This window comes from Eschrichtius robustus, chromosome 1, assembly GCF_028021215.1.
Source record: "Eschrichtius robustus isolate mEscRob2 chromosome 1, mEscRob2.pri, whole genome shotgun sequence".
Lineage (NCBI taxonomy): Eukaryota > Metazoa > Chordata > Mammalia > Artiodactyla > Eschrichtiidae > Eschrichtius > Eschrichtius robustus.
The window spans coordinates 190,482,551-190,502,611 of NC_090824.1; the positions used below are offsets into that span (position 1 = coordinate 190,482,551).

General features: G+C 36.9%; 1 protein-coding gene across 1 annotated transcript in view; it reads left to right on the top strand.

Moving 5' to 3' along the window:
* Positions 1–336: 336 nt before the first annotated feature.
* MYO3A (myosin IIIA) overlaps positions 337–20,061 on the top strand; it is a 180,449-nt gene continuing 160,724 nt past the window's right edge. Inside the window, exons 1-3 of the mRNA XM_068545549.1 lie at positions 337–409; positions 9,349–9,533; positions 11,924–12,058. Of these exons, the coding sequence (XP_068401650.1) occupies positions 9,366–9,533; positions 11,924–12,058 (303 nt within the window). The 5' untranslated portion in view covers positions 337–409; positions 9,349–9,365. The remainder of the gene's footprint in view (positions 410–9,348; positions 9,534–11,923; positions 12,059–20,061) is intronic.

Sequence of the window (20,061 nt, forward strand, 5' to 3'; positions counted from 1 at the left end):
CAATTTTCTTTGTTAATTGTTTAAATTTCATTTATTCTTAAGAACTTTTTCCTCCACTTGATCCAAAAATCACTGGCAAGGTGTGTTAAAATCTCCCACTAAAATTGTGACTTTCTCCATTTTTCTTTGTATGTCTTTCAGTTCTTATTTTACGTATTTTGGGCCTCTGTTTTGAGCTTTTCTATTTTCTTGGTGAATTAAGTCTTTGATTATTATGTAGTGATCCTCTTTACCTCTAGTAAATATTTTTCCTTAGAGTACATTTTGTCTGATGTTAATCTAGCCACATCACTTTCTTTTGTTGAATATTTACATGGTACCATTATTTTATTTCCAGTCTATCTCTGTCTGTAGTTTATGTGAATCTCATGCAAACAGCCAGAAGCTACTGGTTTCTGTCTTTTGACTGGTGAGTTTGGTCCATTTACAATTCTTGTGATTACTGACATATTTATAATTGTTTCCACAGGGCTATTTTATGCTTTCTGTTTCTTCTGCTTTTTTTATGCTTCCTTTATTCTCTTTTCCTGAGTTTTTTGATTGAATGAGTTTGTTAATATCACTTTTTTCTCTTTTAATATTATGCATAGTATTTTGAGGGTCTAGTGTTTAAGTATTTGACATGTATATCTTAAAGTCTAAAGTTATTATTTCTTTTTTTTTTTTTTTTAAAGCAAGGCAATGCTTTTTTTTTTTTTAATTTATTTTTTATTTATTTATTTTTGGCTGTGTTGGGTCTTCCTTTCTGTGCGAGGGCTTTCTCTAGTTGCAGCAAACGGGGGCCACTCTTCATCGCGGTGCGCGGGCCTCTCACTGTCGCGGCCTCTCTTGTTGCGGAGCACAGGCTCCAGACGCGCAGGCTCAGTAGTTGTGGCACAGGGGCCCAGTTGCCCTGCGGCATGTGGGATCTTCCCACACCAGGGCTTGAACCCATGTCCCCTGCATTGGCAGGCAGATTCTCAACCACTGTGCCACCAGGAAAGCCCCTAAAGTTATTATTTCTAGTTGCCTCTTTAACTATATGAGGAACTTAAGAACATTTTAAATTCTATCACTCTGCTTTTGATTATTATTGTTCATTTTTGTCTATTATTGTTACTTACAGACAGTGTAGTTTAGATTTACACACATGTGTAACAATTTATTTACTGTTTTTGGCAATTGAGACCTTCCTTGTGAGACCATTATCATTCTTCAGAGACATCCTTTAGAAGTTCTCTTTCTCAGGGGTCACTGTCGTTAAACTCAATTTTTTTTTTTTGGTGAAAAATATCTTTAATTTGCCTTTGATCTTGAAGGATACTTTTGTTTGTTCTAGATTAACAGTTATTTTATTTCAGCATTTTGAATATTATGCTACTGTTTTCTATTGAAATATCAGCAGTCACTCTAATTGTTTCCTTCTATATGTAATATATCTTTTCTATTTGGTTGGTTTTAAGAGCTTCTCATTGTCTTTGGTTTTCTGTAGTTTCATTGCAGTGTATCTAACTGTGGATTTTTAAAAAAAAATTTACTGAGCTTCCTAAATTTGAGTGTTTATACCTTTCACCTGTTTGGGAAAACTTCCAGCCACTGTCTATTGCTTTTTCTCCACTCTCTCCTTCTCAAACTGATTAGATGCATGTTAGACTGAATCAGTCAGGAAAACAGAATTAATACCAAGTAGTTCGACAGAGGGAATTTAATATGGTGCTATGGTCTGAATGTTTGTATCCTCCCCAAATTCATATTTTTAAATCCTAACCGCCAGGGTAATGGTGTTGGGTATGAGGCCTTTGGGAAGTGATTAGGTCACAAAGGCAGAGCCTCATGAATGGGATTAGCATTGTATAAAAGATACCCCAGAGAGTGAGCTCCTCCCCTCCACCATGTGGGGTTACAGCAAAAAGACAGCTGTCTAGAAAGAAAGTGAACGCACACCCAACACCACGATCTTGGATTTCCTAGCCTCTAGAACTGTGAGAAATAAATGTTTGTTGTTTTTAATCCACCCAGTTTATACTGTTTTTGCTAGAGCAACCTGAACAGACTAAGACATATGGGGGATTAGTTACAAATGTTTTAGGACAGGGGTCCCCAAGCCCCAGGCTGCACAACAGGAGGTGAGCGACAAGCTAGTGAGCGAAGCTTTATCTGCCGCTCCCCATCGCTCCCCATTGCTCGCATTACCGCCTGAGCCATCCCCACCCCCATGGAAAAATCATCTTCCGTGAAACCGGTCCCTGGTGCCAAAAAGGTTGGGGACTGCTGTTTTAGGTTATCTGAAAGCCAAATGGGACAATGAGGCAAACTAAAAGTTAGCAATAGCAAAAAACTGTTGTCACGCTTCAGGCTCTAGAATTACAGCAAGGAGATAGTCTTACCAGAATTCAGAAACTGAGGCCATCTAGAACCATGGCAGGTCTGCTCTACAGGAACAGGGATCGCTGGGGAGATACAGCCACTGATGGAGACACCACAAAACCCAGAGAAAGCAGAGGAGAAATATCCTGCTACCATCCAGTCTCCTGCCTTGCACTCTCACTGACAGCATCTAGCAGGGGAGGAAGCCAGTGGGACAAGGAGTTTGGGAAATACAGTTTTGAGATGTCAGCCCCCAAGATTCAGGACATGGAAGGTCATGCATGGATCTGAGAGCAAGCAGACCATTCTGGTCTCCATTCCATATCTTTCAATTTGGCTCTCCTGTTTTTCTTTACTTTGTTTCCCTATACTACATACAGAGTAATATTTTTATTTTGGTAAAATGTACATTACATACAGTTTACCCTTTTAACCATTTTAAAATGTGCAGTTCTGTGGCTGTAAGTACATTCATGTTGTTGTACAATGATCACCACCATCCACCTCACAACTTCTTTTATCTTCCCAAACTGAGACTCTACCTGTTAAGTAATAATTCCCATTTCCCTTCGCTGATCTAATAATTCCCATTTCCCTTCCCTGATCTAGCAACCACAATTGTACTTTCTGTCTGTGTACTTTCTGTCTGTCCCTGATCTAGCAACCACAATTGTACTTTCTGTCTGTGAATTCGACCATTCTGGGTACTATGTATAAGTGGAATCATACAATATTTGACCTTTTGTGACAGGCTTTTCTTTTCACAACACATAAGGCCTTCTAGGCTTTTCCATGTTGTAGCATGTGTCAGAATTTTCTTCCCTTTTAAGGCTGAATCACATTCTATTATATGTAATACAACATTTTATTTATCCATTCATCCACTGATGGACATGCGGGCTGCTTCCACCTTTTAGCTGTTGTGAGTAGTACTGATATGAACATGGATGTACAAATAACTCTTTGAGACCCTCCTTTCAATTATTTTGGATATATACCCAGAAGTAGAATTGCTGGGTCATGTGGTAATTCAGTGTTTTTCTGAGGAAACACCATGTCATTTTCCACAGCAGTTGCACTATTTTACATTCCCACCAGCAATCACAAGAGTTTCAGTTTCTCCACACCCTGAACAACACTTGTTTTTTGTTGTTTGATAATAGCCGTGTTAATGGTTGTGAAGTAGTGTCTCTTCATGGTTTTGATTTGCATTTTCCTAAGGATTAGTGATTCCGTATGCTTATTGGCCATTTGTATATATCTTCTTTGGACAAACGTCTGTTCAGGTCCTTTGTCCATTTTTAAAATTAGGTTATTTTGTTGTTGTATTGTAGGCATTCTTTATGTTCTGGATATTAACCCTTTATCGGGCATATGACTTACAAATATTTTCTTCTATCTTGTGGGTTGTCTGTTCACTCTGTTGATGGTGTCCTTTGAGGTACAAGAGTTTTTAATTTTTTATGAAGTCTAATTTATCTATTTTTTCCTCTTACCTGTGCTTTGGTGTCAGATTCAAGAAATCACTGCCAAATTCAGTGTCATGTAGCTTTTCCCATGTATTTTCTTCTAATTTTTATGGTTTTAGCTCTTATGTTTAGGTCTTTGACCTATTTTGTGTCAGTTTTTGCATGTGGTGTAACATGAGGATTCAGCTTCATTCTTTTGCATGTGGATTTCCAGTTTTCTCAACACAAATTGTTAAAAAGACTGTTACTTCCTCATTGAATGGTCTTGACAGTCTTGTTGAAAATTACTTGACCATATATGTGAGGTTTTATTTCTGGGCTCCCCGTTTGATTCCATTGGTCTATGTGTTTGTCCTTGTGGCAGTAAAACACTGAGTTGATTACTGTAGCTTTGTAATAAGTTTTGAAAGCAGGAAGTGTGAGAGACCTTCAACTATATTCTTTTTCAGAATTGTTTGGGTTATTGGAAGTCCTTTGAGATTCCATCCGATTTTGGGATGGATTTTTTTTCTATTTATGCAAAAAAATCTCATTGGGGTCTTGATAGGGAGTGCATTGAATCTACAGATTGCTTTGGGCAGTACACATAGACATCTTAACAATATAATCTTCCAATACGTGAACATGACATGTCTTTCCATTTCTTTGTGTCTTCTTTAATTTCTTTCAGCATTGTTTTGTAGTTTTCATTATACAAGTCTCTCACCCTTCTTGGTTAAATTTATTCCTAAGTATTTTTTTTTGTTATTATAAATAGAATCACTTTCTTAATTTCTCTTTTGCGTTCATTGTTAAGTGTATAGAAATTCAACTGATCTTTGCATGTTGATTTTGCATCCCATAACTTTCCTGAATTCATGTATTAGTTCTGACAGCCTTTGTGGATTCTTTAGGGCTTTCTACATATAAGATCAAGTCACCTGTGAATAGAGATAATTTTATTCTTCCTTTCCAATTTAGATGCCTTTTATTTCTTTTTATTTATTTTTAATAAATTTATTTATTTACTTACATTTTATTTTTGGCTGTGTTGGGTCTTTGTTGCTGTGTGTGGCCTTTCTCTAGTTGTGGCGAGTGGGGGCTACTCTTCGCTGCGGTGCACGGGCTTCTCATTGCGGTGGCTTCTCTTGTTGCAGAGCACAGGCTCTAGGTGAGTGGGCTTCAGTAGTTGTGGCACGTGGGCTCAGTAGATGTGGCTCGCGGGCTCTAGAGTGCAGGCTCAGTAGTTGTGGTGCACAGGCTTAGTTGCTCCGTGGCATGTGGGATCTTCCCGGACCAGGGCTTGAACCCGTGTCCTCTGCTTTGGCAGGTAGATTCTTAACCACTGCACCACCAGGGAAGTCCCATATTTCTTTTTCTTGATTTCTTGCTCTGGCCAGGACTTCCAGTACTATGTTGGATAGAAATGGCAAAACTAGGCATCCTTGCCTGGATGATACTTACGGAGTATTTCCTGTGTGCCAGTCATGGTTTTAGAGTCTTTGGGATACATCAGTGAACAACCTGGATAAAATTTTAGCCCTCGTGGGGCTTACATTCTAGTAGCATAGAAAAAATAATAAATAAAACATAATAAACAAGAAATAATGTAATGTGCAAAGAGGTAATAAGTGTTATGAAAATAGAGCAGGGTAAGGGGGACCAAGAGTTGGGAGGCAGGATGGAGTGGAGGACAGCAGGTTGAGATTTTAAATAGGATGGTTAGGGTAGGTCTTATTGAAAGGTGATGGCTGATGTAAGACTTGGAGGAAGTAAGCCATGTGGCTTCCTGGAGAATGAGCATTCTGGACAGAGGGAAGAGACAGCCCAATGAGAGATCATCCTGTGTATGCTGTGTATTAGAATGAGCCTGCAGGCAGTTTGATTATTTTAGTAAAGAAGAATTAAGTGCAGGTTTACAAAAGCAGTCAGAATAATTGTTGAGATGAGGGTTAAGATACTGAAGTAAGATACATTTTTATTGTTTTATGGTCCTTTTTTCTATCATGAGAAAAACCTCAGTAGCTCAATATATAATAAATCAACTAAAAAAGGTGATTTTTCATTTTAAAATGTAGCTTTGTAAGTACCTTTTCAGAGTTATGGTAAATACATAGATCAAAATACAGTAAATATATATGTCAAAAGTAATTCTTTAGATTACATGATCATATAATTAAGAACAATTATATGTTTTAGTTTTATGAGCTAGAGAATTATTTTTTTTTTATTCTTTGGGTGCTGAAGACTAGAAAAAATATAAACATTGCTATGTTGAATGCAATTTACTGTAATCATTAAATAGTTGTTTACTAACTGTGACATTTTATTTTATTCTTAAAGAATAAACAACTGTGTATTTGAAAAGTATAGTTTAGGAGTCATAAGGCTTGTTTCTGTTCTAATTCTTGAAATTCTTTACTGTTTAATTCTGAGGAAGTCTTTTTAGTGTTCTTTTGCCTAAAAGTTTTGTTTTAAATGGGACTTAACTAAGTGTATTCAGTTTCCAAAATGCCTATGCATTTGTCATTTTGTGATTATTGTTTTATAATGTAGCAATGCACTGCTTTAAATATTTGTCTTATTATGAACTGTTAAAGAGGAAATTCTATTTTAGATAAACTCCTGTTCTTGTTTAATGTCCAGCTCTAGTATTGCTAATTTCTGTATCTTTTCAGATACTTCAGAATTAATTGCTTCTTCACCTGGGCGACCATAGCACTTTATGCCTATTTCTATTACCTATCACTTTTCATAATATAGTTACATATTTATTTATCTATCCACAAGTTACCTATCTTTGTATCCCCAAAACTCTAAAATACTTTGCACACATTTGGTGTTCAGTCGTTTTTAACTGAATTCATATGCCTGTATATTTAAAGACCAACAGTTAATCCCTAATATTAAAACAGCAGAAATTAAAATAGTGTTCAATAACATTGCCACTGAAAAGGCAATATTCCATAAAATGAATGGTTTTCCTGGTTGAAAACTCCTACTTCAGGCATTTAATAAGATTTAATTTGGCCTTTTGGTCTAAATTTTACCTTATATGGATGGCATAAATGCTTATTTGCATGACTCAAGTAGATAGATGTAAAAAGTAGTTATCTCGTGACTGATTATGAAATCACTAAAGTGGATGATTATTACTGATTACCTCCTACTTGTTTCTTTGCATTTCGGATCAAAAGCACGAATTTCATAAGGATTAAGTGTTGTAAGAACTATTCATAAGTGTGTTTTTATGTAGTGATGTAATTTTCAGCAGGCATTCATAGCCATTTACTGGATGATGTCCCCTTAAATATAATGAATCAGAATATGATCCTTATTTTGTTTAGATTTTCAAATTCTTTTCAGCTCCTCCTAATCCTTATTTCTGTCTCCCATTTAAAAACTTTTTTGGAAGAACCATATTGATTCACTTATTCAGCAGCTATGTATTTAACATCTACTATATGCCAGGCACAGAGTGAGGCATTGTAAGATTTGTAAGTGAACAAGAGAGATAAGATCTCAGTTCTCAGAATTAACAGATAAACAAATAAACATTTGCCCATTTAGCGATCATTTACTAATTGTCTGCAGTGTGTTAGGCATCATTCTGGGAACTGTGGATACGGCGGTAAAAATAACAAAGTCTGTACCCTCTGTAGCTTACATTTTGATGGAGGAATAAAATATACAGGGAAGACATTTCTAAAAATGTTATATTTGAGCTGAGATATGATGGATGAGATGGAACAGAAGGAAAAGACTGAGGCCAAACAGCAATTACTGATGATAAATAGAATGAACTCCTCATGTTTGATGCACCTTGGTTTGTAGTTTCTGAGATAAGATTAAGTTTATTAATGCTTCCATTTTGTCACTTAATTATTAAATGAGGGCGTCAGTTGGGAAGTTTTGTGGGAGGCGATGGACAGCAAAGAGGGAACAATTTGAGGAGAGAGAAATTTGAGGACAGAGATCACTGTGAAATAGTTAATCACTCCAGAGAGAAGAGAATACACAAACCAGGGAAGTGCAGTAGAATTGCTGGGCAGCACTGAGGGTCTACTTGCAAGTTTTTTATCCTGAATTTAAAGTGAAACGATATAGCCTAGTTGTGTGGTTTTCTCTAGCTACAGGCACAGGTGTGAAGAAGATGCAGAGTTTAACCAGAGTTGGTTTCTTAACCCCGGGAGACTGGTGGTGGAGAAAGAGAAGAACAAGAGTGCTGAGGGCATTTGCAAGGAAGTTATAATAATTCAAGCTGTAGAATTTATGCTGGGGAAGGAGAAAATGAAGAGGGAATGAAGACTGAAGAGAGCTGACAGATATAAAGAAAGCGAGGAATCAATGGATTGGTGTATTAAATGAGGTTGAAAGTTTGGTCAGACAAGTGAATTTCATGGGCTAATATTAGTATGTAATATTAACACATTTATTAATAGATGTGTTTCTATGTGTATGCATACACATACAAGCACAACTGCATCAACTTTTTTTTTTTTGCATCAACGTTTTAACATCGAAAAGAGGGAGGTTTTGCACAGATAACTGAAAAATTCTGAGGACCGCTACAAGTTCTGGTTTCTCTTTCTGTTCCTTTTTTTTTCCTTTGTAATTTTATAGAAATGGTTGAATGCAATATAAGGGGAACATGAAAGGCTAAAAGCTTTACTTGGAAGATCTTATCTTAGGTTATATATAAAATCTCTTTAAAAATCACTTGACCTTATTGGCCATATTCTCCTAATTATTTCAGCACTGTGCCAGGTGCTGGGCATACAGTAATACCAGGTCAAGGTGGGTTTAGAGTGGTCTTGGAGTGCAGAGGTGGGCACGCAACCCAAATGGGATGGAGAGTGGTCACATTTGGAGGGAATGACATCTAAGCTAACATCTGAAAAGATAAGTAGTAGCAAAGAAACCACAGAAGTGGGAGGGAATAGTGTATATGAAGATCCTCAAGCAAGAAAGAAATGACCTGAGGGATCCCGAGTGGCTGGTTTGTAGTGTCTGAGGGAAGAGGTGTTGAGACATGAGGCTAGGAAATTAAGCAAGGGCCATATTTTAAAGGACGTGGTAGTTTATGTGAAAGAAATTTCATCCTAAAAGCAGTGGGGGACCGATCATTGGGTTTTACATAGACCAGTGATATAAAACACTATCATTTTAAAGTGTGGGATTTGCTTTGATGGAGAAGTTGAATTTTATCATCTCTAAGGTTCATTCTAAAATTCTTTGATTCATGAGTATAAAGCAGTAAATCAAAATGATTTAAATATGTGCCTCTTATTTTAATCTGAAAATAATTAGTAGCAATTAAAGTGGAACTGTATTAAACATAGAATGCTCTGCTTATAAAGCATTATTAAACTCATATTCGTCTGTTTGCAAAAAAGAATTGAAATTAAAATTTTTCCATGACTCTGAGTACATTTGGTTACTGCTGTGTATTTTCCATATCAGTGAAAATATTAGATAATTTCCCATGAGTTTATGTGTGCCATTTAATATCACCAATCAAATGTAGATGAAACTCTGTGCTTTTTCTCTCCAGTGATTTAAACTTTTAAGATGCTTCCATTAATTGGAAAAACAATCATCTTTGATAACTTTCCCGATCCTTCTGATACATGGGAAATCACTGAAACAATCGGCAAAGGAACTTATGGAAAAGTTTTTAAAGTGTTGAATAAGAAAAATGGCCAAAAAGCAGCAGTCAAAATTCTGGATCCGATTCATGTAAGTCACATTGGTTTCTTTTTTTCCTGCTAAATAACTTTAAAAAAAAATCTGTATTAAACAGTTAAAAAGTCTCTAGGTATCTTATCTTGATTTATTTATCACAATGTCACTTACAGTTGGAAGAAAATGTTTAAAGAAAAAAAGTCTACCTGTTAGAGGTTCCTTGTTTATATGCTTAACATATATAATAAGGTACAATAAATACTTGATACATGAATAAATATATAATGCAAATAAGTATATAAATGATACAACTCTCAACAGCTCAACAGTTGATTTAATATTATTTTAGATTTCAAAGTTTTGTCAGAATACAGATTTATGGGTCTAGAAGTAATCCTAAAATGTCGTCTGTACCAGATCTCCTTTTCTTCCTGTGTTTATTTAGGCTTCAGGCAGAATTCCTCTTATGCCAAACCAGAAATATTTTTTAAATTAAATTTCATTCAGAAAAGGGAAGTTAATTTTCAGGTTTACTTAAGTGTTTCCAGAGCAGAAATGATGTTCCTTTATAACCAGAGTGAGGTTCCTTGTGAAAAATTGAATGTCATGGTCAGTCCACATGGCTTCTTTTTCAGCAGTGCCCCAGTGGGCACCTCCTTTGCTTTTTGGGGGAAATCCAGTTGTGATGAGGGAAACTCATCTTTCTTTGCCTTTAAAGCATGAGGTCATGGATGAGATTCTTCTTTCTGGGAGTAAGAGCTGGACATTTGGGAGCATTTTCAGCTACTGGGACATACGTAGCTCTCCCCTAGCACCTGGGGAAGCCAAAATGAGCTCAGTGATCCCATAATCCCCAAACCTCTACTGAGAGCACCTTCTCCAATTACTCAGCTCTTGCACACGTGATGGGAGTGGCGTGTGATGGAAATGACGTGATGCGTGTGGGGAGGGCATCAGAGAATAGCACTGTGCCCAGGCTTCACGGATGCTGCATGTCTTCATGTTCCCCTGTCGGAAAGTTCTTACCATTCAAACTGAGGGAAGAGAGGCACAAATTAGGCTGTACCAAAGTTAACTGTACCTCTGGTCTTTGCAGTTATGGGTCTGTCCTTTGGTCTTCACTGTTAAGGGTTGGGGTCCATGGTGGCGAGAGAAAGGGCTCCAGACTGATCCCAATGTATCGCCCCGTAATCAGTGTCTCTCTCCCATTCCTCTGCTTCTCTATGGACAGGAACAAGTGCCTTGTGAATACATGTAGCCGTTATTCTTTCATAATTTACTCATGTTTGGTATACTGCTAACCGTATAAATCATGTCTTGTTCTATTGCTTAAATGAAACATGTAGATTCATGACTACAGTATGAAATGTGTTCTTTTGCTGCTGTTATTCTTGTCACAGTACCTGTGTATTTTCCTAAGAATTCTTTATTTACTCTCATTCATCATGCCACAAGTCAAATAAAAAAGATTTATAACCAGGAGATTATAATCTTAATAAAATAAATTTAAATGCACCCAGGCATTTTGCAGAGTGTCTTTTTTTTTTTTTTTATTAAAAGGGTCTTACTGTTATGGATTTTGAACTAATAATCTTCTCTCCGACGTGGGGAGGACATGAGCAGTACTAGAAGGCAGTAGACTAGTCCTGGATCTCACACGAACCAGCTCTTGTGACTCTGACTGCCCTGAGCTTTAGTTTCTTCCTCTCAAATTAGAGCTCTGGTCTAAAATTCTTTCCAGCCCTCTGATTCCATGATTCTGTCTTAAAATATCGTGGACATTAAATGTTACCATAAAGTATTAGAAGTCTTTTTTTTATTTATGACTCTGTGAGTTGTTTCATGTATATGTGATTTTCCTAGATAGATGACTAAGTGCCTAGTCATGTTTGCATTTTTACTGATAGGATAACAACTTATTCTACTTCTGGTGAATGGGCCTTTAGCTAACTAAAGGCTGTATGCCATCTTATGTAACTTAACTCTTTCACTTTTTTGGAAGGGTAGGAGTTCATTGCACGTATGACTAGTTTTTGATAGCCTTCGAATATCCTGTACTTCAAAGAAGCAAAATGAACCAGCTAAAAGTTTTCATTTCAGATAAATGGCTTTGCCATCAAAATAAAGTTAACACTACAAAGAAAGGAAGATCATCTGAGGTACTCCATATACATTTCTTTCTCATTGCACACAAAAACAGCCTTTTATTTATTCCTTTTCAATGAAATTAATGTAATTAGAGATATATTTGATTAGCAGGAAAATCACAATCTCTCCCCTTAAGCAGTGTAATGAGAAGTTTCAATACATAGTACTGAGTGCAGTAAAAACTATTCTGACCTTGCTTTGACAAAATAAAATTCTACATTTGGTAGTCTAAATTGTTTCTTTGACTTCATTCATGTTTTTCTCACTGTTCTCTCCCCATGGCTTTTTGAAACTAGGATATTGATGAAGAGATTGAAGCAGAGTACAACATCTTAAAAGCACTTTCTGACCACCCTAATGTGGTCAGATTCTATGGCATGTACTTTAAGAAGGATAAAATAAATGGAGATAAGCTGTGGCTGGTTCTTGAGGTGAGTGTTTCAACATTATTTTACACGTGGAAATTTGCAGTGTGGTCTTTTTTTTTTTTAAAATAAATTTATTTATTTTATTTATTTATTTTTGGCTGCATTGGGTCTTCGTTGCTGCGTGCAGCCTTTCTAGTTGTGGTGAGCGGGGGCTACTCTTTGTTGCGGCGCGTGGGCTTCTCATTGCGGTGGCTTCTCTTGTTGCGGAGCACGGGCTCTAGGCCGCAGGCTCAGTAGTTGTGGCGCACAGGCTCAGTAGTCGTGGCTAGTCGGCTCTAGGGTGCAGGCTTAGTGGTTGTGGTGCACGGGCTTAGTTGCTCTGCAACATGTGAGATCTTCCCGGACCAGGGCTCCATCCCGTGTCCCCTGCATTGGCAGGCGGATTCTTAACCACTGCACCACCAGGGAAGCCCCTGCAGTGTGGTCTTGGAATGACTTAATGTTTATGTAACATTGACCCCATAAAGCAGTTCTAATATGTTCCTGGCTGGTCACATCCTTTGTAGAGTGTTATGCCCAGTTCTGGTCTTGCCATCTTTAGAAACATGGGGAAATGAAAGAAAATTAATTAAAGATTAAAAGAAAATATTTCACGACTTCCCTGGCGGTCCAGTGGTTAAGACTCCACCCCTCCACTGCAGGGGGCATGGGTCAGATCCCTAGTGAGGAAACTAAGATCCCACACGCTGTGCAGACAAAAAAAAAACCAAAACACAACAATAAAAGAAAATGTTTCCACAATAAAAGACTAAAGAAACCAGGATTATTTTTCTTTTAGAAGAACATGTTATAAAGGGACTTCATTATAATTTTTATTTATTCATCCATATTTTTTTCAACATAACACGTGACAGAGGCTCAGTGCCAGGTGCTATGATAGGAGAGAAAATTAATGTACCTGAGGCTTCATTAGACAAAAATGGTGAGCTGCTAATTTCTTCTTCTGGCTTCACTGAATACTAATGACATAAACTACAGAACCAGGTATGGTGGGTCCTCCATATCTGTGGGTTCCACGTAGTCAGATTCAAACAGCGTGATCCGTAGATACGGAGGGTCAACTGTATTTACATTTATGGGGAAAAACCTTACTAGAAATGGTGTTGAATATTGAATAAGTTGCCAAAGGGAAATTAGAGTCTGCCTTTTCAATTTCTGAGAATAGGTTGGGACAATTCTCTGTAATGCAGGAGTACTGGAAGGTGCCCCACTAAGGTAACTGCCAGTCCTAGAAGAATGTAAGAATGAGTTTTTTCTGATTTTCATTGAATATTTTTATTCAAGTTGAAGTAATCATTAATTCCAATAAAATTTATAAAAAATTTTAAAAGCTGCTCTTGTCAAACTCAGGGCTAGTAAAACCTTTATTTGATCACCTTAACGGCATCTATTTATTGTGTTCACATTATTTTATTTTTTTAATTGAAGTATAGTTGATTTATAATGTTAGTTTATGGAGTAAAGCAAAGTGATTCAGTCGTGTATATATATATATATATAGATAGATAGATAGATAGATAGATAGATAGATATACTCTTTTTCATATTCTTTTCCATATGGTTTATCGCAGGATATTGAATATAGTTCCCTGTGCTGTGCAGTTGGACCTTGTTGTTTATCCATTCTACATATAATAGTTTGCATCTGCTAATCGCAAACTCCCAATCCATCTCTCCCCTGCACCCCCCTTCCCCTTGACAACCACAAGTTTGTTCTCTGTGTCTTGTATTCACATTATTTCATTAACATTTGATTATTCTGTTTCTTTTTTGGAATGTGCCATTGATTTTCCTGCACAATAATCATTTATAAATTATATTGTCTCCATACTTTATATTTTTTCTATTATGGTTTTTAAACGAATCTACAAGTAGTGATCATTGTAGAAAATACTTGAAACTATAAAAAGAACCACTCTTACCTCTGAACATATTTCCTTCATCTTTTTTTGTATGTTAAAATGATTGACAATATTATTTATGAAATTAGCATATTTTTCCAGTTCATATAATTTCAGATAGACTTAATCATTTTTATCTTTTTAAAAATAAATACATTCACTTGATTAATAAAAAGCAAGTAGAACCAGAGGGCGTATAATACAGAACAATATTAGTGTAGATCCAGGTTAGTGGTGCCACCCTCTCCTGAGCAGGTAGGTCTGTGCTTCTGCTGTGTTGATCGCTGTACCTGGAAATAGATGGCTGAACTTTTCTACTCTTTCATTTCCTAATCTGTATTCTGAATTTTGGCACGATTTTCTTTTTATAAATTTATTTATTTTATTTATTTATTTTTGGCTGCTTTGGGTCTTCATTGCTGCATGCAGGCTTTCTCTAGTTGCAGCGTGCGGGCTTCTCATTGCAGTGACTTTTCTTGTTGCGGAGCATGGCCTCTAGGCACGCGGGCTTCAGTAGTTGTGGCATGTGGGCTCTAGAGCTCAGGCTCAGTAGTTGTGGTGCACGGGCTTAGTTGCTCCGCGGCATGTGGGATCTTCCCGGACCAGGGCTCGAACCCGTGTCCCCTGCATTGGCAGGCGGATTCCCAACCACTGCGCCACCAGGGAAGCCCTGGCACGATTATTAATTGCACCTCTGGAACCATATGCCCTCCTGCTCCATTCTGGAGGTCTGCCAGGTATCTGACCTCTGATATCTCTGTGCTGCTCACCTGGCTGGAATCCACTGTTTCTGGATCCCGTGGCCTCCTCTTTCCCAGGTCACTTCTCTGTTTAGCACATCATGTAGTTATGTGCCTTGCTCCCGTTATCCACGCTACTGATGTCACCAGATCTTGAGTCCGTTCAGTTCAGTTTTTCTAAGGAACAAAACCCCCATCTGTGTGTGTGTGTGTGTGGTGCTCAGGCAGGCTCCTGGATGTTGATATTTTGTACGCGGGGTAAGAGGGTGTCAAATCTTGATGAGAGACCTCCAAAGGATCCCTTTTTTCTGCCCCTCCCCTCCCACCTCCTCCACTTTCACTCTTACCTTGCCCTGTCTGGGTTAATCTGCTCAGGTGACCTAAAATAGCCCCCAGCTAGCACTTTAGTTTGTGGCTTCCTCTGCATTGCTCAGTTACCACTCAGACATCTGCATGCCATGTGGAAAAATTTTGTTACGATCTCTTCTCCACTTCTCTCCCTTTTTGTTCTTTTTTCTCTTGTGGTTTTATACTTTTTTATTCCTTTACTAACATTTTAATGGAGATTCACGTGTGAGAGGAAATAAATGTATATGTTTAATCTGCCACCTTTAATTGAACCAGAGTCTTTCAAAATTGTAAAATAGAATTTTCAAGAACCTTCTCAGAATCTGAAACTGTGCATTATTTTATAGAAGTTTAAAAAAATTTTTAAATAACCAGTTGTGTTCTTCAAAGGTAGGCAATTTATTATGATTTCAGAATTATTTTGTATTTCTCAGTTTAGTTCAAGATAGCTTTATAGTTTTAGTTAAATCATGCATTAAAACAAAGCAGAACTTTTACTCATCTCAACATAATTACCTAAGTAATAGAATATAAATTATGAACTTAAACCATTTTGCCTTAAATTAATGGTGAATTTTAAAGAATGTACTTCGTATTTGGGTTTGTGTATTTGAGATGCGATGCGATGCTCTGCAAATCCTTAATGCAGTCTTGAATAACATTTTGTATATTTATATCCTTCAGAACACTTTCAGTAATGCATCTTTAATTTTTTTCCATGTTGAATCATTGGAAAATTAGCATTTGAAGATTCAGGTGTTCTGCCTAATGTAGGCCTAAATGGGCAAGGACACAAGGTACGGACCTTTGCCCAGAGTTTAAAAATATTGAATGAGATCAGTCACTGTCTTTTATGCCTAACAAACTCCTATTCTAATAATATTGTCATTTCTCAGTATAATCACTCGGAGTTAGGTGTGAGTTGGAGACTCCTGATCATAGTTAAATGTTCTTTTGAGAGAGCAGAAAAGATTGATTAAAATGCTTTTGGAACATCAGGTACAAGCAAAGTGGCTTCCTGATATAATGAATCAGCAGAGACTTAACAGCTTCTTTGAACTTTGTCCTTATATTATTATCAGTTGGAGGTATTGGAAATATCCCTAAAAGGCTTGAGAAAAAAGAATAAATGGTAGTTTATTAAAATAGTATTTCAGGAATCTGACCTATTTGCACTTACAAAGTGGGGGAAAAACATAGAGAAAGCAAGAAGTTGGCAAACTGTATGTAAGATAATTGATTTGCATATGCAAATTAGACTAATTATATATACACATAAGTGGCTAGATGTACAATTACCTGATTTATAAACATGAATGGTGCAGGTGCTGCTTTAGAGGCACTTTCAGAAAATTGGCTTGTGGCATAAATACTTTATTCTACAAAATGACTACTGATTATACCTCTTATCATAATAAAGCGCCAATAAATTATTCTGCGTGAGGGTACCAAAAGGATGGCCAAAGAGGGGCTGTGGTGTTACCCAGAGAGTCATGCTAACAATGCTAGACTTCTGATGTGACTCTACATAGAGAAGGTGTGTCCTGGAGGGGCTGAGCCATCAGTAATATCCCTCGTTATCAGCCTGGCATGTGCAGGGGGGCCGTACCAGCTTAGACAAACTCCTGCCCAGAGATTTTTCATCTTGAAAAATCATTTTATTTATATTTCGATCCAGAATTGAAATTCTAAGAAGGGGATTACTTGCTCAGATTTTACTGGGTAGTCTATTTTTTCTATTATTTAGTTGTGATTTTTGAATTATTGCTTTCACTTTGATACAATTTTTCTTCTTCCTGTTTTTTTCTTTCATTTTGTTACACTATAAATTTTTGAGCAATAATGATATACAGGCCTCTGTTTAGGAATTATTTCCTTCTAAATTGTCTGTATATTCATTTTCAGAACATACAGAAGAGCACTAGTTGCTAGCTCTCTGAAATTCCAGTTATACATTTGTAATGAAACTACCTAAGAAGAGAAGGGGTAGAAAGTTTTCTTTTGTGGGAACTGATTTTTTTTGCAAAACATCTATGGGATTTTTATTGTTACTTAGTATTCTAGGTTTTCCTAATGATGTCAGCATAAAGGGAGAACTGATGTATTTTTCTTTTTACTTATGCTTCATTTTGAAATACCATACTTATATTAATTTTTGCTTATTGCTATCATATCTCTTGACTGACCTGCTTTGTAAAATGTACATACCTCTTTTGCTCAGTGTTTCCGTTAATTCCTAGTATCTACTCTGGAGGATCAGGAGCAGCATGTGGGGGGGGGGTCGGGGGAGGTGGTCAGCTTTCTGCATCTGATTATCACTAAACTGGGAGACTAAAAAACAGAGTCAAAATTGAGTTAAATCCATCTGGTATTAAGCATTTGCTACTGATGAGCTCGAAGGGCAAAATTGTAATTTACCCTTTCTTGGTTGGATGAACAGCAGCACCTTAAGTGCTTGAGGAATACAGTCTTCTGTCTCAGAGTCTATTTGTCTAGTATGTCCTCAGCCATAATGGCTGTGAAAAGATGGCCTCTGTCACTGTGTGTGTGTGTGTGCGCGCGCGTGTGTGCATGCATAAGTGTCTAGGACTAAAGTTTATTCATCCAGTCATTTATTAATTCCATAAATATTATCTATTACTTTGGGCCAGGCATTTTGGTAGGTTCTGGGCATTCAGTGGAGAACAAGACAAACCGTCATCCTGGGGCTTAGAGTCTAATGGTGCAGAAAGACGATTTAAAACTAAATAGACAAATCAAATAATTATGCATTGTTACTGATAGTGTGAAGAATATAAATGGGGTGCTAATAAAGAATGAAAAAGAAGACTTTTTACAAAAAGAGAGGTGAAAGAAGGCCTAGCTGAGTAGGTAACATTTTAAGCCTCCACCTGAAAAAAAAAAAAAACAGGACACTTTTGGTACCTTTGTTCTTTAATATATACTCCAGGTACTCTGATAAGAATCATCCCCATCTCAAACCCACTGAAGCAGAAACTCCAAGAATGAGTTTTAGGAAACTAGTTTTTTAAACAAGTACTAAGGTGATTCTTATCAAAGGAAGGTTTGGAAAACCCTGCCAGAGCTTCTCAAATTTCAGCGTGCATAGAAATAATCTGGGACTTCTGCTTCTGGCCATGACAGTAACTTGCGTCATTGCGTGGTTGTACCACAAATAACTAGAAAACTGCATAAAATGTATTTTAAAAAACACAACAATTTTCAAACACTGAGAAAGAGACAGCTTAAGACTGTGACATTGAGAAAAGGAAATAAACAAGAGGAACACTACAATTATCCCATCTTTAATCTTGGAGGCAGTTTCCAGACCACGGGCATAAGGAGGACATTTCCAAGGAGATCACAGCTATCTTGCTGAACTGAAAAGATTGGGAAGGCAGAAGTGGCTGGAATTTTCAAAGAAGAGAGAGTTAAGCAGGAAAAACGCTCCAGAAGTCTGCATAGGGGTTCCCTTGAGTCTTTTACTGAAAACCAAGCTGGAAATGTATAGGGCAAGATTTCAGGCAGTTGGGCAAAGAACAATTATGAGGGTAAGAATTACTGAAAAGCAGTAATCTGAACAACTGCTGGAGTTTGTGCAGGGTTGAGAGATGCTTGAGTTCTGATCAGCCAAATTGGGGAATCTTTGTTGAACCCCTGAGGCACTTAGTAGAGACCCTCCAGAAAGGTTATGTGTTAAAGGAAGGGCTAGACTCACCCTAGAATAAGAACTTCCCTTGGCCTCCCATAAGAAGTTCAAAAACAGGGCTTGAAATGTTCAGGTTGGTCCACAAGTAGATTAACTGCCTGACAGAACAAAATTCAACATTCATTAAGGGAAGACAACAAGATCTGAACATTCAAATGTAAAATTAGTCATGCCCATCATTTAATAAAAAATTATTAGATATGTAAAGAAGCAGGAAAAGGTGACCCATTATCAGAATAAAAATCAGTCAAAAGAATCAGACCCAGGAATAACCAGGATAATGGAATTAGCAGATAAAGACTTTAAAACAGCTATTAACACAGCGTTCAAGGATTTCAAAAGGAAAACATGAACATAATGTTGAAAGAAATGAAAACTATAGAAAAGAGTTGAATGGAGCTTCTAGAATAGAAAAATACAATATCTGTAGTGAAAAATATATAGTATTGAGTTTAACAGCAGCTTGGACATGTGGAAGAAAAGATGAGTGAATTTGAAGACCGGAAGATAGAAGCTGTCTAAACTGAGCACAGACAGACAGAAAAGGGAAAAAGACCCCTGCGACTTATGGGACATTATCTGGTATTCTAAACTGTGTGTAATTTCAGTCCAAGAGCAGTACAGGGGCGGGGGGGCAGAGATACAGTACTTAAATAAATGATGGCTGAAATTTTTCTGAATTTGGTAAACAGTAAAAAGTCACAGATCTAAGAAGCTCAAAATCCCTCTTATAGGATAAACAAAGAAAACCACACTAAGATATGTCACAAACAAGATGCTGAACACTAATAATGAAGAGAACATTATAAAAGCACCAAGAGGACATGTAGGGGTCAGAGATAAGCGTGGTCACTGATCTGTCCTCCAGTGCAGTGGAATGGTATATTTAAAACATTGAGAGGCTTTCAGCTTAGAAATCTGTATACAGTGAAAATGTTATTCATTAATGAAGGCAAAATAAAGACAGATGTTTTCATCAAAGGAAAAGAATTTACCGTCAGAGACCTGCACCATAAAAATGTGGAATAAAGTTTTCAGGCTGAAGGAAAATGATTTCATATAGAAACTCAGACCTGCAAAAAGAAATGAAGAATATCATCCATGGTAAATATAAAGATAAATAAGAAACTTTGTATTTTATATTTTTTAGTATCTTTAAAAGAAAAAAATCACTGTTTGAAACCGTAATTATAATTATGTATTGTGGGGTCATTACGTGCAGAATTAAAATGTATAACAACAATAGCAAAGGGACAGGAGAGGAAAAATGGAAATGTACGGTCTTAAGGGTCTTACATTACTTATGAA